This window comes from Gracilinanus agilis, chromosome 4 (assembly GCF_016433145.1).
Source record: "Gracilinanus agilis isolate LMUSP501 chromosome 4, AgileGrace, whole genome shotgun sequence".
NCBI classification, from domain to species: Eukaryota; Metazoa; Chordata; class Mammalia; order Didelphimorphia; family Didelphidae; genus Gracilinanus; species Gracilinanus agilis.
This window is the reverse complement of record NC_058133.1, coordinates 262,277,176-262,293,747: the sequence shown is the minus strand read 5'-3', so window position 1 is coordinate 262,293,747 and position 16,572 is coordinate 262,277,176. Positions and strand designations below refer to the sequence as shown.

The 16,572-nt window shown below is 36.9% G+C and overlaps 1 protein-coding gene and 1 pseudogene across 1 annotated transcript in view; one reads left to right on the top strand and one right to left on the bottom strand.

Annotated features, from left to right (window-relative positions):
- Positions 1 to 16,572, bottom strand: part of ANKS1A (ankyrin repeat and sterile alpha motif domain containing 1A) — a 256,599-nt gene that overhangs the window by 130,559 nt on the left and 109,468 nt on the right. The window contains exons 5-9 of the mRNA XM_044674231.1: positions 15,126 to 15,201; positions 14,737 to 14,838; positions 14,522 to 14,623; positions 10,290 to 10,486; positions 7,493 to 7,585 (exon numbers count right to left, since the gene is read on the bottom strand). Of these exons, the coding sequence (XP_044530166.1) occupies positions 7,493 to 7,585; positions 10,290 to 10,486; positions 14,522 to 14,623; positions 14,737 to 14,838; positions 15,126 to 15,201 (570 nt within the window). The remainder of the gene's footprint in view (positions 1 to 7,492; positions 7,586 to 10,289; positions 10,487 to 14,521; positions 14,624 to 14,736; positions 14,839 to 15,125; positions 15,202 to 16,572) is intronic.
- On the top strand, positions 784 to 1,231 carry LOC123245373 (annotated as a pseudogene).

The window sequence follows — 16,572 nt, the reverse complement described above, 5'->3', positions numbered from 1 at the left end:
GGAGAAAAAAATTTTAAGTATTATTGTACTACCTAAAAGACATGATTTTCCCCCTCTCCAAATGAGCCCAGACATCATATTTAAAGAAATCTTAAAAGAAAATTGTCCAGATTCCTTAGAACCAAAGGAATAAGGAGAAAGACAAAGAATCCAATGATCATCTCCTAAAAAACAAAACAAAACACACACACACACACACACACACACACACACACACACACACACACACACAAATGGAAAAGCCCATGAATAATCAAAGCTAAAATCTAGAGTTTCCAGGTCACCAAACACACACACACACACATACAAACACACACACACACACACACACACACACACACACACACACACACACACACACACAAAACCATGAGCAGAAAGAAAGAATTCAAGTACCCTGAAACCAGGATTTCCAAGTCAGGGATCACTCAAGATTTAGCAGTCACAAATACGAAGTGGTGGAAAGCTCCATAAGATAGTCTAGAAGGCAAAAGATATCAACCTGCAACCAAGAGTAACTCAATCAGGGGGACAACTAGGTAGCTCTGTGGATTTAGAGTTAGGCCCAGAGATGGGAGATTGTGGGTTCAAATCTGGCCTCAAACACTTCCTAGCTGTATGACCCTGGGCAAGTCACTTAACCCCCACTGCCTAGCCCTTACCACTCTTCTACCTTAGAACTAACACAGAAGGTAGAGGTTTAAAAAAAAATAACTTAATCAGCAAAAAATGAATATAATCCTCTTCTCTTCTGCAGCCATCTGTGGTGGTGCTAAGGTCAAAATGAAGTTCAATCCCTTTGTGACCTCTGACCGAAGCAAGAAACGCAAGAGGCATTTCAATGCCCCTTCCCACATACAGAGGAAGATTATGTCTTCTCTGCCTTCTGAGGAGCTAAGACAGAAGTACAATGTCCGCTCCATGCCAATTCGAAAAGATGATTAAGTCCAGGTTGTTCAAGGACACTACAAAGGTCAGCAGATTGGCAAAGTGGTCCAGGTTTACAGAAAGAAATATGTGATCTACATTGAGCGTGTGCAACAGGAGAAGGCTAATGGTACAACTGTCCATGTGGGCATTCACCCCAGCAAGGTGGTTATCACAAGGCTAAAACTGGACAAAGATCGCAAAAAGATCCTTGAACGAAAAGCCAAATCTCGCCAAGTAGGAAAGGAAAAGGGCAAATATAAGGAAGAAACTATTGAAAAAATGCAAGAGTAAAAATTACATGACTAATTAAATTGCTAGAATAAACCAAAAAAAATGAATAAAATCCTACAAGGTATTGGGCAAGGGAGTCTTTTAAAGAAATAAAGGACTCTGAAATATTATTCCTGATAAAAAAGAGTGTACCTGCATAGAAACTCTAAAATATAAACACAGGAGATAAAAAATAAAATAAAATTTTAAAAAATGTAAAGCAATTATAGGAAACTAAAACAAGGATGGAATGCTTACATTCTAATAGTAAAAATGATAAAAATTTGTCTTAAGAATCCTATATAGTATCAAGGGTCATAGAGGAAGCCTAAGACAAAGTGCCTAGAAGCAATTTTTTTTTCTTTTTTAATGTTTTAGTAATCCTAAAAGAAAGAAAAAGGAAAGAGAAATAAATAGACTAGAGGCAAATAAGGGAAAAGGAGTGAGGGAAATAGGTGACACCTGACCCTTATTTTCATATGATCAGGTAAAAAGAGGGAAGAATACACATACTCACACAGTTAGGTACATTTATATTTTATTCAACAAATTAAGAGACAGGAAAAGGGAGAAAGAAGACTAAGAGAGAGGGTAGATTAAGGGAAAGATTTGTCTTAAGCAAAACAGATTCTAAACCTGGACAATAGATCACAAAGAGGTGTTTAAAAGGAAAGAGAAAGGATAAGAACCTGTGATTGGGTTCTAAGTGAAAAAAAGAGGAGAGATATAACAGCAGAAGCAGAGTTTATCAAATTTAAAACACTGGTGCCAAGAATATTTTTTCTCTCTCACCATTTTCTATGTAAAGATGAGAGCAGGAAACTAATCAACACAATGACCAGCCATAATTTCAGGGTTTTCATGATGAAATGGACTACCTACCTCCTAACAAAAGAGATAGAGGATGCAGACATACATATTTTTTTAACATGGCCAATTGTGTGGGAATGGTTTGCTTAACTATGCATAATTTCTTTAAAACGTTTTGTTTTTCTTTTCTCTTTTTTCAGTGGTGTGAGGGGAAATGGAGAGATGATTAATGCTAGTTAACTTTAAAAAATCTTTAAAGAAAAGTTTGTGTAAGGACAAAATGAATGCAACTAGGTTTAAGAAAAGAGCAATCTCTTTTGAAAATTGTTCCTACTTGGGGCAGCGAGTTAGCTCAGTGTATTCTTAGAGACAAGAAATCCTGAGTTCAAATCTCCCCTCAGACACTTTCTAGCTGGGCGAATCACTTAACTTCTATTATTTCCTCCTTACTGCTCTTCTGCCTTGGAACCAACACACAATATGTCGATTCTAAGATAGAAAGTAAAAGTTTAGAAAAAATTGTTCCTATCCTTTAACTATTAGGGAATGATTTTTGGTCTTATATATTTCTGCTAGTTGCCTAGATATCTTTGACATCAGATCCATATCAGAGATATTTGAGAAAAAAAGATTTTAACTAAGTGTCTGCTTCCTTTCTTATTCTAAGTGCATTCATTTTATCCTTAAAAAAACTTCTTTAAAGAGAGAGGAGGCTGAGAGAAGTGATGTCAAAATCAAGGCTTGAGTTAACAACATGGTAATAGGATTAGAACGGATGGGTTTATCCTGGGAGAGGGCATCTATTTCTGCCTAGTTGCACTAGGAAGAGTTAAAAGCTTTGGTTTGCATCTATTTCTGCCTAGTTGCACTAGAAAGAGTTAAAAGCTTTGGTTTGCACTTTTGTTACTAATCGTGATTTGGAGCATTCTTTTATAGTTTCTTGGTAATTTGCAACTTAAAGAAACCTCTTAGTTTTTCTCAATAATTACTCAAAACAGAAGGCCAAGGGCTAAGCAAAGGATGTTAAGTGTCTTGCCCAGGATCACATAGTTAGGAAGAGTCTAAGGCCACATTTGAACACAGGTCCTTTCTACTCCAGGCCTGGTGCTCTATCTACTGGCCCATGTAGCTGTCTCTTTGCCATTCTATTTAAAAAAAAAAACAACCAATAAATATGATAAATACATAAATAGGAATACTTAAATTAATAGACCCATAATAAAATAAACAGAAACTGGTATATATACATACTGATAAAGTTAATATAAATAAACTAACAACTAAGTAAATGAAAATAAATGCTGACAAATTATAATAACCAAGCCTGGTCCTAAAAAAAGGTGATATGATATAAAAAATAATAAAGAAGATGATATGAGAATGCAACTATCATAGGCCAGGGCACTGGTGAAATGCACAATTTTGAGTTAACTTCCACACTCCCACAATAGCAAGGGAGGGCTGTTGTGAACCAAGTCAGATAACTGCCTTGGGGCAGTTTGACATAATTCCATCTAAAGTAGATGGGAGGGGGCAGCTGGGTGGTTCAGTGGATTGAGAGCCAGGTCCAGAGAAGGGAGGTCCTGGGTTCAAATCTGATCTCAGATACTTCCTAGCTGTGTGACCCTGGGCAAGTCACTTAACCCCCCATTGCCTAGTCCTTATTGATTCTAAGATGGAAGGTAAAGGCTTTAAAAATAAATAAATAAAAAATAAAGTAGATGGGATCTGAGATCCAACTGTGCAGAGATTGTCTATTGATTTTTTTAAGTGTCACTTAGCATTTTTTGGTGTTTCCAAGTCCCTGGCACATAGGAAGTACTTATAAATGTTTACTGACTAAGACTTTGGACAAGGAAAACAGGTAGTTTGGGGACATTGGCAGAACTCCTGAGATAACAGGGAATTTCCTGGCTGGCTGCTTTCATCTCCTTTCAGGAGATTTTTGCCTTCCTACATAGATTTATACCACCTTGAGAATTCCTTTGACCCTTTTTTTATTGTTGTTGGTGGTGTTTTTTGTTAGTTTGCTTAGGAAAAGGGAGAAAGACTTTTTTATTAATGGAATTATTTACCTGAACCCTGGGTAGTCACTCTGGGTGATCCACTATACCAGATGTAGAACCCTGAGAACAAACATTCGCTCAGCTTCGTTATAGAGGTGGGAGGGGAGAACATTTTACAGAAGGGAGGGTGTGGACATAGGTGCATGAATACATTAGGAAATGCAGGTGATGTAAAAACAAGAGACATAGCTAAAAACTTTTTTTAAAGTCCAATAAGCAGTTAGTGGCGCAGGACGGACTGGAGCTGCAAAGACAGACTAGGGTTGGATATGTAGATCTGGAAATCATTTGCATAATTAAATCTCTGGGAAACTTGTCTAAATCTATTAAATCTCTGGGAACTGATGAGGCCGCCAAAAGAGAAAGCATATGGAAGGGAAAGAGGAAACAGGCCAGAGGGATATACCCACAGTTAGGGGGCATGATATTGCTGTTAGAAGCTCTTTGAGAGAAAGTATTATTTCATTCTTTTATTTATTTCTCTAGCACATAGAATAGTGCCTAGCATACAATGGGTGTTTAATAAATGCTTGATTGAACCAACATAGGAAAAGAAACAAGACAGAGTGCTCCCTTAAAAGAACCATTTTTTTCTCATGATGGGTGAATAGCTTGGTTTTGAAGGGGTGGATAATTCTGGCGTGTGAGTCAATTTCCATCACTTTTTGGTATGTCATATTCCTATCTCTCATTTCATTATCATTGTACAATCTGAATTGGTGTCTAATTCTATCATCTTGCCTCTATTTTTCTAATTCCTCTATTTTTATTATTATATGCTACACATATCACTGTGAAGATTCAAAGCCTCCAATAGACAAAATAGCACATAGGAGATACAATATTCCTCTATGGAGTGGGAGAGTAGGAGGTCATAACTTTTTGATTTTCTTCATGGTAAAGACCTTATCTTGGGCTTTGGTACAGTGAATTTTTAATTTGGTACAATAAATTAAGTACAGTAAAAAATTAGCAGTCAGAAAAAGACAATGAATTAAACTGTCCTTATAATCTTATGTGAATTGCTTCTTCTTGACATCTTGGAGGATTACATACTTTACAATGATACTCTATGGTTAGACAATTACATTTTTATGTTAAGTTCTTCAGACATCTCTTTAAAGACTTGCATTTTATCCCATTTACAAAACTTTCTTGTATCATTCCAGGATTCAGAGTCGAATTCTTTCATATTTTACAGAGAGACCAGTAATTCTCAAATCTCTCATTTTTTTTTCACTCTGCCTAAATCACATCTCCATAGACAATCCAATACTTCATAGAACTTGTTCACCATCTCTATATGTTGTTAATTCTCATAGTCCTCATTATGAATTCTTTATTATTTCCAATAAATCCAAAATTTATTAATTCCAATAAATCAGATAATAGATGTGCCTTTGTCATTTGTATCATGATTCAAAAGAATTCTTAAGAGTTTTTATGCTATGTTCAGACTCTCTTCTGGAGGAAATCTGTTGCTGGAATCCTTTTCTTTCTTTCTAGTGATTTCTCCTAGATTTCCCGAAGTCCCAAGTAGAGTTATCGAACTGGAACCTCTTCTCTTATTTACTCACCTCTCTTATCTTATAGTTTTCCTGAAAAGTTTTCTTGAATCTCCTCTTTTTCATAATTTATTTATTTGGCACATTTATTATTGTTTTGATATAATACAGGGGACCTGAGTTTATTCATTACCTCTAAACCAGAACTGCTCTATTTTTATTATTATTGGTTACGTGTGTTATAATGAAGATTCAAAGCCCCTGGTAGATAAGAAGAGCAATTTTCTAATGTAGTGGGGAATAATTTAATTTTCAGCACTTCCCTCAGGTCTATAAATACTTCATCCTAGTCTCCAGCACAGTAAAACTTTAATAAAAAACTCAACAACTAGAAAAGACACTAAATTAACATGTCACAATGACCTGTTGTTTTATTAAAAAGAAAGTGACAGTTGATTAATATGCTAATTTTCCTTAATCACTTTTTTCTCTTATTGTAATAAAGCAGTAATATCAAACTCCAATCAAAATGGAGGTCACTAAACCATATAGAAGGATCCCTGCAGGCTTTATATTGACTTAGTTTTAAAATGTAATATCTATTTTTTTTTTACTTATTTTGTTAAATACTTTCCAATTTCATATTAAAACAGTTGGGGCAGCACTTGAACTTGGGAGTGTTGTGGGTCAACTAAGGTCTACCAGTCATGTGTTCAACACTTCTGCTCTAAGGGATAAATCTACATTGGAGGGTAGAGGGTTAGGCAATGAAAACAGGGGGTAAAGGGAGATAGGAGAAGGATACACTAAAAAACTAAAGTGGTGTGAATACAAAATAAATGAATAAAAATGAACAAAATGAAAACAGGAAAAGGAATCACCTGGAAAATAATTTTTTGAAATGATGTAATATTTTTAATAGGTAGTACTGAATTAAGGAAGTTTGAAGTTGTTCTTTTATATTGTTTTGCTTTTTACCAGACTTGTGATTTCCTTAGGCTATGGAGCTCCCAGTGAGGAATTTCATTTACTAAAGCAGATCAACACCTTTTCCATAATTTACGGTCTTACATAATCTTGGGTCCTGAGAGATCACATGATTTGCCCATGATCACAAGCACAGACTATACCAAAGGCAGGTCTTGAAAGCCAGGTAGGTGTTCTGTATTAAAAGCTAGCTGTCTATCTATTAGTTGTCATTGAAAATAAAACAATATTCTAGAGATGAAAGAAAAATATGACTTTTCTTTACATACCTGTGGAGTAAGATGGAAATGTATGCCAAATGCTCATTTTTCAAAAAGCTTGGCTTTTCTTTTTCCCCATAGGCTTTTGTGATTTTTTTCAAAAGCAATCTTAAGACTTTTATTTCTTTTCTAATTGAACAGTCATTGTAAGTGTGTTCTTTCTGCTTAGTTTTTGTCTCCTTCATAGAAGGAATAAGGAAATATGTAAAACCAAAGTTGAGAAATCTAAGCTATCAATGCTAATTTGTGCTACTTTGTCATAGCAAAGGGCACAAGGATCATGGGGGAAACTACCTGTTATACGTTATCATCAAAAGGCAAGAGTTAAAGGCTCAGTTATGAGTAAAAGTGAGATCAGTTAATTGAAGAAAAAAATTGCATGCTTTTTTGTCCTGCAGTGAGAAAGACTCAGCATTCAGGATCTAGAAAGAAGTAGTCTCTCTGGCCATTAAGCCAAAATGAGTTTGACAAGTTCTGCTTCTAAATTGGAGTACCTGATTGACCCACAAAATTCAGCTTCACTGCTCCAAAGAGAACACAGAAAGGTACCAGAATTATACAGGTCAAGAATAAAAGGGCTTAATGACTCCATAGCAATTATTTAATCTAATTTCTAAGATCTCATTCTTGCCAACACCACCACCCCTTACACCCACACACATACCTCAGAGGATATATGGGGGAAAAGTTCCATTTCAGCATCTTCCTCTTCCTCTTCCTCTGGTGGTGGTTTGGCTGGAGGGGGTGGACGTTCTCTCTACATGATTAAAAAAAAAAAGCCAAAGTGTTTTAGCATGCCTCTTCTTAAACACCCCATATTTTTGGTTTACCCTTAATTTAGCTGTTGGTAATTAATATATGCCTTTAAGAGGCCAAATAATGGGTCAAAATTATTCCCTTAACAGAGATTCCTTCCCTTCAGTGCCATTTTACTCTTCCCTCATCATTTCTTAAGAAAAAGGTTTAAAAAATCTTATCATACACTGTGAAGACAAAGACATGGTTTGCTAAATAGCCAGTCAACCATGTTCAGGAACTGTGCTAAGTGATGAGACTGCAAGAAAAGGCAAAAGTACAATTTCCTACCCTCACAGAGCTCAAATCCTAATGGAGAAGATAAGCCCCCTAATGTCTGAGGGAAAGTACTACTAGTTCAGGGGTGGGGACCAGGAAAAGAGCACTTCAGATATGTGTGTATGTGTGTGTGTTTGGAGGTCTTGCGGGGGGATGGTGGGGGGGAAATGGGACATGCCAGCAAGGGATAGAACCAGGAAAGGATCGCTATAAAAGGCAGAATTTATCTAAGTCCTGAAAAAAGCCAGGAAAGCTTCAAGTTAGAAGTGAGGAGGGAGATTATTTCAAACATAGGAGAGAGCCAGAATAAATGCACAATGTCAGGACTATGTGGCAGAGATGGGCCCCCACTTGTATTGTACAGTATGTGGGCAGGAAGAGGAAGTGAAAGGTAGGAAAGGGCCAAATTCTAAAAAGCTTTAGATGCTAAAGAGGATTTGATATTCCATCTTATAGGTGATAGGAACCCAGTTGATTGAGTAGAGGGGTGTTATGGTCAGACCCAGCTTTAACTTTAGGAAGATAATTTTGGCAGCTTAATAGAAAATAAAGTGGAAGGATATTAAGGAATGCACACCAATTAGAAAGCATGGAGAGCAAATAGGTGGCACAATGGATAAAAAGTCAAGACTGGAGTTGGGAAGTCCTAGGTTCAAATCTGGTCAAGATATTTCCTAGCTTTGTGACTCTGGGCAAGTCATTTAATCCCAATTGCAAAGCCCTTATTGCTCTTCTGTCTTAGAACTGATACTTAGTATGGATTCTAAGACTGAAGGTAAGGGTTGGGGAAAATTTATTTACAAATATAAATTAATATATTAATCAATATTGGGTATATTGATTAATATATTAAATAATAAATATAATGATGTGAGAGAGAGAAAAAAACCCACTGAAAGTGTAACATTACACCAAAAGACTCTAAAATGGTATTAAACTATTTGTTCCTTAAAAACTTATTTAACAAGTAGAGATTCTTGGTTTTTCACAGATCTATTTTCATTACCACTTTCTTTCAATGGTTCCAGCTCCCTCTACTGGCTTTATGTGCAAACACACACACACACACACACAAAAGTTAACATGTCTAATGTATTTAGGCTGGAACTTGGTGATGGATAATGCACCAGAACTGTATGTATACTGAAATTATATCTCATCTCTAATCCCAAACTCCTCAGAGATCAGTCAGAGAGAAATCTAGACCTAGGCAGGGTCAGCAGTTCTGAAACGACCAGTTCCAAGTTTAGGGACCACCTCAAGACTAGAATCATTCTAGTCGAACTTTTAAGGTTTGGGAGGGGAGGCAAGATGAAGGGAAGAAAGGAGGGGAGGAGAGTGGTATGTGATTAAGTAGGTATAATGATTATAGGAAGAAGTCCTCGAAATGAAAAACCACTTTATGTGAAGTAATACGGAAAGGAAGCCTAAGAATGGTGACAGAAGATTTCAGTTTAGAGGTAAAGAAAGGCAGGAGCAGTGATAACAATGAAGGCAATAATGGATAGGGAAAAAAAGTTGGAAAACAGGCTACTTCTTGAGGTTCTCCCATGTTTCAAAGTTAATACTAGAGAAACATAAGGGATAAAAGCAAATGTAAGCATCCTAACAGTGTCAATAAAGCTTCAAGATAGTTCAGCTTAATATAAATCCTGACCACATGGGTAGTCTCTGAGAGCAGATGGAGCCAGATACAGAATACTCCATCCAGGCTGGGATTAATCCCAGTGGACCTCTTGTTGTTTTTCCTGACATAGAAATAAACCTGGGAGTTTCTAGACAAAAAGCAAAATAAATTAAATTAGCAAAGATCCCAAATATGTGTTGCAATAAAAACTAATGATTTTCATTTTGATCTTTTCAAGTGAGAAAAGGCAAAATGTTGGAAAAATCATCTGACTGAAATGAAATCGGAAACACTCCATCTCTTAACATAATCACTATTTCCTAATCAAGCCATTAAAGTTCTAATCAGAACAGGTATGGTCACTGCAACAGAAATTTATATATATCTCATTATAGTCATACATTCTAATTATAAGAAACAACACATGGAGAAGGAGTTGGTTCTAGGGGAAATGGTTAGACCCAGGAGACAAGTAAGTTAGAGGAGGAAGAAATGTCATTTGAAATTTAGCTTATTTCAATACCATAAACTTGTATTAAACATTTATTGTGTGCAGTGTGATATAAATGTGATGGGTTTTGAGAGAAACCTCTTTCCAGATTACTCTTTTGTACTCCTACCCAAGAGTAAACAGGCTGGCTGCGGGGCCTGGATCTCGAAAAAGGGCAGCAGATAGATAGAAAGACCTCCAGACCCATTTCTCTACTTTTTCTACCTTTCTCCCATTTCCATTAGGTTTAATAACAAAACAAGTACACACAGGCCTCACTCCAGATGCTTTCACAACAGCCGTTTCTGCCTCCTTGGTCACAGATTCTCGGTCAGAAGACTTTCCACTGGTCATGCTATCTAATGAGTGGCAGGAAATGGCATTATACAGAGCCTCATAGGGAACTTCCTCTTGTGAGTTCATGTCAAAATCCATGACCAGCTCATTTACTGCTTTTTCCACATCACCTGACAAGGACAACAACAGAGAAGAAAACACAAAATTAATGTAATGGTTCCAAATGCAGAGTTCTTATCTCGATGAAGTTATTATATCATTTTCCAAACACTGACTGGTCTGGTCCTTTGGCCTAAAAATAAAGTATGCTTATTTTAAAATCAAAGTGCACAAAACCCAGAGCTGGAACATCAGAAAGCCAATGTACTCCAAACTATACAGGACCAGAAACTGCCTCTACAAAACTATTGATAAGTGGTCATTATATTTAAAAATTTTCAGTGATATCAAACTACAGCCTTTTCCCATGTATCCCATTCCCACTTTTGGGAAGCTCTAGTTATTCAGAAGTTCTTCTTTATGTGCAACTTCATTATTCCTTATTCTGCTTTCTCAGGTTCAGCAAAACAAAACAAATCCATCTTCCATAAGAAGGTCCTTAAAATACCTGGGGATGCAAATCAAAACAACTCTGAGGTACCACCTTATACCTAGTAGAGTATCCAATATGACAGTAAAGGAAAATAATAAATGTAGGAGGGGTTGTGGCAAAATTGGGACACTAATGCATTGCTGGTGTGTGAGTTGTGAATTGATCCAACCATTCTGGAAGGCAAATTGGAATTATGCCCAAAGGGCTTTAAAAGAATGCATGTTCTTTGATCCAGGAATAACACTACTGGGTTTGTATCCCAAAGAGATTTTTAAAAAAATGAGAAAGATTCTATTTGTACAAAAATATTTATAGCTGCACTTTTTGTGGTCGCAAAAAATTGGAAAATGAGGAGATGTCGCTCGATTGGGGATTGGCTGAACAAATTGTGGTACATGATGGTGATGGAATACTATTATGCTTTAAGGAATGATGAATTGATTGATTTCTATATGAAGTGGAAAGGCCTAAATGAACTGATGTGGAGTGAAATGAGCAGAACCAAGAGAACATTATACATAGTAACTGAAACATTGTGGGACAATCAAACATAATTGGCTTTGCTATTAAAAGCAACGCAATGATCCAGGACAACTCTCAGAGACTTATGAGAAAGAATGCTATCTGCATCTAGAGAAAGAACCATGGAAGTAGAAATCCAGAACAAAATATGATTTATCACTTGTTTATATGGTTATATGATTTGGGGTTTGTTTTTAAAAGATTACTCTATTACAAAAATAAAAAATATGGAAATAAAGGATTTAAGTGATATATGTATAACCCAATGAAATTGCTTGTTAACTCCAAAAGGGGGAAAGACAATAAGAATCATGAAACCATGGGAAAAAAATAAAAAAATAAAAAATGATAACCCCCCAAAATACCTGGAGACAATTATGTTTTATTATCAAGTCTCTAAGTTCAAATCCAGTCTCAGACACCTATTAGAGCTGGGTAACCCAGGGCAAGTCACTTTTCTTTCTTTGCCTTTTCTTATCTTTCAAATGAGCTGGAGAAGGAAATGGCAAATCACTCCAGTATCTTTGCCAAGAAAACCCCAAATGGGGTAAAAAAGAATTGGACATGGTTGAACAACAAGAAAATAACTTCTTTTCTCCATTCTAAACACCCATAGTTCTTTCAGATGAGATGAATACATTCTTGTCCTGTTCAATACACTAAGCTTCTGAATTTCTGGAAGTCCCTGAAAAAGATATGTCAGAGAGCCTCTTATACCTTTACTCATCTCTCTGCCATCAGAAATCATTTTCATCTTTCTTTTCCACTTTTCTCACCGGGTATTCCTAAATCTAGATAACTCTTAGAGCTGAAAAGAAAACTAGATTTGGTGTCTGAAGGCCTGAGTGTAAATATGGGCCTCTACTCAATTGTGTGAGCTTGGGCTAATTTTTCTCCTTCTCTGGTTCAATCTCAGTTTTTTCTTCTGTAATATCATCAGAGGATTAGACCAGAAATTACAGGACCTTTCTGACTCTGAAATTTTATAATCCTATAATATCATGTAACAAATTAAAAAAATCCAAATTAAAATATTTTAAGGTATTTATTAAAATGTTAAGAGTCAATAAAAATATCTCAGCAGAGATGTGAGGTAATATTTATATTTATACAATCCTGGTGGTACTACATAAGTTGGCTTAATCTTTTTGGAGAGAAATTTATTGATATGTAGAGTTAAGAGCTTAGAATACTTGCTCAAATCTTTTCACACAATTAAATTCAGACTGAGAAAATAATCCAAAAGGAAAAAAGTAATTTGTACAAAGAAATTCAAACCAAAATGTTATTCATATTAATGAAAATATTAGGAACAACCTGAATAACTTAGAGTAGATGAATCAGCTATGGAAAATATATACAAATACAACAAGATTACTACATAAAATGAAAAATATGTATTGATTACATCAATAAATAGAAATATATATGTATAAATGTCAAGTAAAAATAATAATGATTATACTTATGTAAAAAATTTATAGTTTAGAAAATTTAGAGTAATGAAACAGTTTTATTATTCCTTATATTCTCCTATGGGGAGAATGCAAATGTGCCCATAAGGATTTTGTATGTGTGAAGATGTTTATCTATATGAACAAAACCATTTATGTACACTACAAATCCTTTGCTGAACTTTGTTTGTGACATGAAGAGAGAAATGGGTTCTTGATGCCTATTTTGGTGGGGTTTATGTTCTGGCAGGAGCTATATCAAGCTAGAAGGCCTCCAAGACAGTGTTATCTGTGGTCCCCAAACTGGCCTAAGTTCAGAGATGCTCATCAATGAGTCACCGTTGCCTTTTCTCTGAATAAAGGGTTAGAAGATAAAGCAAAAAACTCCCCCCACAACCTCCTTTTGTGGAGGGCGCAACGTTTTCAGCTCCCTCTCCACCCTTACCCATCTCCTAGATTCCTGCATCCCCTTTTTCCCTGCTTTTCAATTTCTTTTTGAGTCCTGTATTCTCCATTAGATTGTAAGCTCCTTAAGGACAGGGACTGTCTTATCTTTTTCTTATTTGTATCACTAGCCTTTAATTCAGTGGCTGCCACATAATAAACATTTAATGAATCTTTATTGACTATTTTTTTAAAAAGACCTTCTGACTTGGAATCCATACTAAGTATCCATTCCAAAGCAGAAAATTGGTGAGAGCTAGGCAACTGGGGTTAAGTGACTTGTCCAGGGTTACACTGGCAGGAAGTGTCTGAGGTCAGAATTGAAACCAGGACTTCCCATCTCCAGGCCTGGCTCTATATCCACTGAGCCACCTAGCTGCCCCAAGGTAACTTTTCAAAAATAATTATCATCACAGTACTCTAACCTCAATCATGAGGATTTTATTATACTCTTACCCCTCTCTTCCCCATCAATTTCTCCCACCCCTGCCTATTGTATATTTGGAATTGGGGAGATGCCATTTAAAAGTATGTTATATATTTCCTATGGACATGTGAGAGACTTTGAAACTACATTTCCCGTGATTCCTCATGGCAAACAGGAAGTATGGTGATGTAAGAGAGGGGTTAAATCTCCTGGGTGAGGAGGAAGTGGCTCTCTGAGCTACGAGGCGCAGGAAGATTCAAAAGGTAAAGATGGCTGAGGCAATGTGAATTCTTACAGGCACGTGGTCTATGATTTGTCTCTATCAGCATGGCTTTAATTAAACTACTAATTTCTATTATTATATCAGTCTTTATCATTTTTAATTGTAACACTATCAATAGCCCCTTGTTCTCCCCCATGTTTGAAAGAACAAATACTCATGTCCTAGAATATATAGTAGTAGGTAGGTAATATATTAACTTTGGGAAACAAATTAGGCAAAGAGAGAGTGCCTGAAATACCCTTCAAATCTCACATAGGCAATAAAACCTCCTCAGTATTATAAATACTGCTCAGTATTATATAACTTCAGATATGCCATGCTAAGTCTAATTTATAATTCAGTTAATAGGATGAACATTGGTCTTGTTCATGACACCAAAAAGCTATACTTACTGTCCAGACCTGGGTACTCCAAACCACACAGAAAAGAAATATCACATTTGGTCCACGCCAAGCCCCAACTGGAGGACAGAGTCACACTTACCTTGAGACTTCAGGGATGTTGAGTCCACGTTAGGGATGAACAGTGGCTGAGTTCTAAGAGGTTTGTCTCCTTCTTTTGTACTTCTTTTCCCTGTCATGTGTTCTACAAAAGTAGAGAAAACAGCTGGACCAAATGGGCTTCCCTGTTTACCGCTCTGTCCCATCTCCAATAGTTTCAATGGGTGGGCTTCCTTCTCCTCCCTCCCATGAACTGACCTTCAATAAATGCCGCTATCTGCTGACTCTTCTGGGAAGGAAGCTCTCGCACAGTGTCTAATGCAGTTAGTCCCCGGTTATCTTTTATATTCACATCAATTCCTAGAGTTATACACAGGATGAAGCAGTAGAATGAGAATTTTTGGGAGAACTCCAGACATAGCCAGACTCTTGGTCACTTACATCAACCTTCCAGCAGAAATACTGGTTATCCTCTAAAGCCATTTAATCCAGCTATCCAAAAACAGGTCTTACACTTACACAGTCAAACAAATGCAGACACACATGAACTGGGTTCAACTGCAGCCAGTGGAAATCCACCCCCTCCTGAGACGCTGTTCAGGCCCGACCCTGACATGCCGTATACAAGAGCACTGCCGACCTCTCACCTGCAGCCAGCAGGATTTGAACCACATCTGTCTTGCCAAACAAAGCAGCCTCATGCAAAGCACTGCCCTTCTCCGTCTGTAAAGCAAACAAGAACTCAGTGCAGGACCTAGTCAGAAACTGTGATCCCAGAAATTAGCATGGTTTTACATGACAAAAAGAAATTCCAAACGATTAAAGCCAACAGAAGGGATACAAAGGAAAATATAAACAGACACACACAACCACACACACACAACCACACACTCTCACTCTCTCTCTCTCTCTCTCTCAACTTTATTTTTAAAACCATATCATCTTATAATTAATACTGTGTACTCGTTCCAAGGCAGAAGAGTTACCCCTTAGACTTGAACCCAGGATCTCCCATCTGTAGTCCTGGCTCTCAATCCACTGAGCCACCTAGCAATCTCCCCTCCCCCATAATATTCTCTTATAGTTTTCTCTGTTTTACAATATTTACATATAGCTTATATCTTTGGCCAGTGAAATGATATAGCAGTGGGCTAAATGTGATTCACCAACTACTGGAATTCATGAAAATCCACTCACTGTCTAGCTACACATATCCCTAAAGTTCACAGTACCAGGATCTTGAGGGAGAAAAGTGCTGGAGGAAGACTGCATGCAGGGGACTGGTCACCTCCAGTTCATCTATAACTTGATCCATATAAATACTATTGCACTGGGGGGCAGTTAGGTGGCTCAGTGGATAGAAAGGCCTGGAGACATGGAGGTTCTGGATTTAAATCTAGCCACAGATAGCTCCTAGCTCCTTGACCTTGGGCAAGTCACTTTACCCCAATTGCCTAGCCTTATTGCTCTTCTGCCTTGGCACTAATGTTTCTTAAAAAAAAGGCTGTCACTGGGCATTAAGTCTAAAACAGTGATTCCCAAAGTGGATGCTACCACCCTCTGGTGGGTGCTGCAGTGATCCAGGGGGAGGGTGATGGAGACAGGTGCACTTATCTTTCCTATTGCTATTAAAATATTTAAAAATTAATTTCCAGGGGGCTAAGTAATATTTTTTCTGGAAAGGGGGCGGTAGGCCAAAAAAGTTTGGGAACCACTGGTCTAAAAGATGAGTATGTGTAAATAAATTTGGAGTTTTATTCCACATCATCTGTAGGGAAGCTCCAAAGACACTTTACTATGTTACACAATGACAACATAGATTTGCCAAGAATTGAGGCATGCCAATAGTCAGAAAACTAAAGAAAGGACTTTATTCAAATGGAAGAGTAAACTATGTTGAAATCTACAGTCAAGTTTTCAGGGATTGACCACTAAAAAGAACTGAGCAAAATAGGTTCAGAGGAGGGATACATCTCTTTTTAGCAGTCTCACATTTTATTTTAAAAAATGAGTGAAAGCATTTTTCAAATTGTAATGTGCCAAATGATTACACAGTCCATCAGCATGTTTCCTTAGCCTTTTCTATAGAAGCCA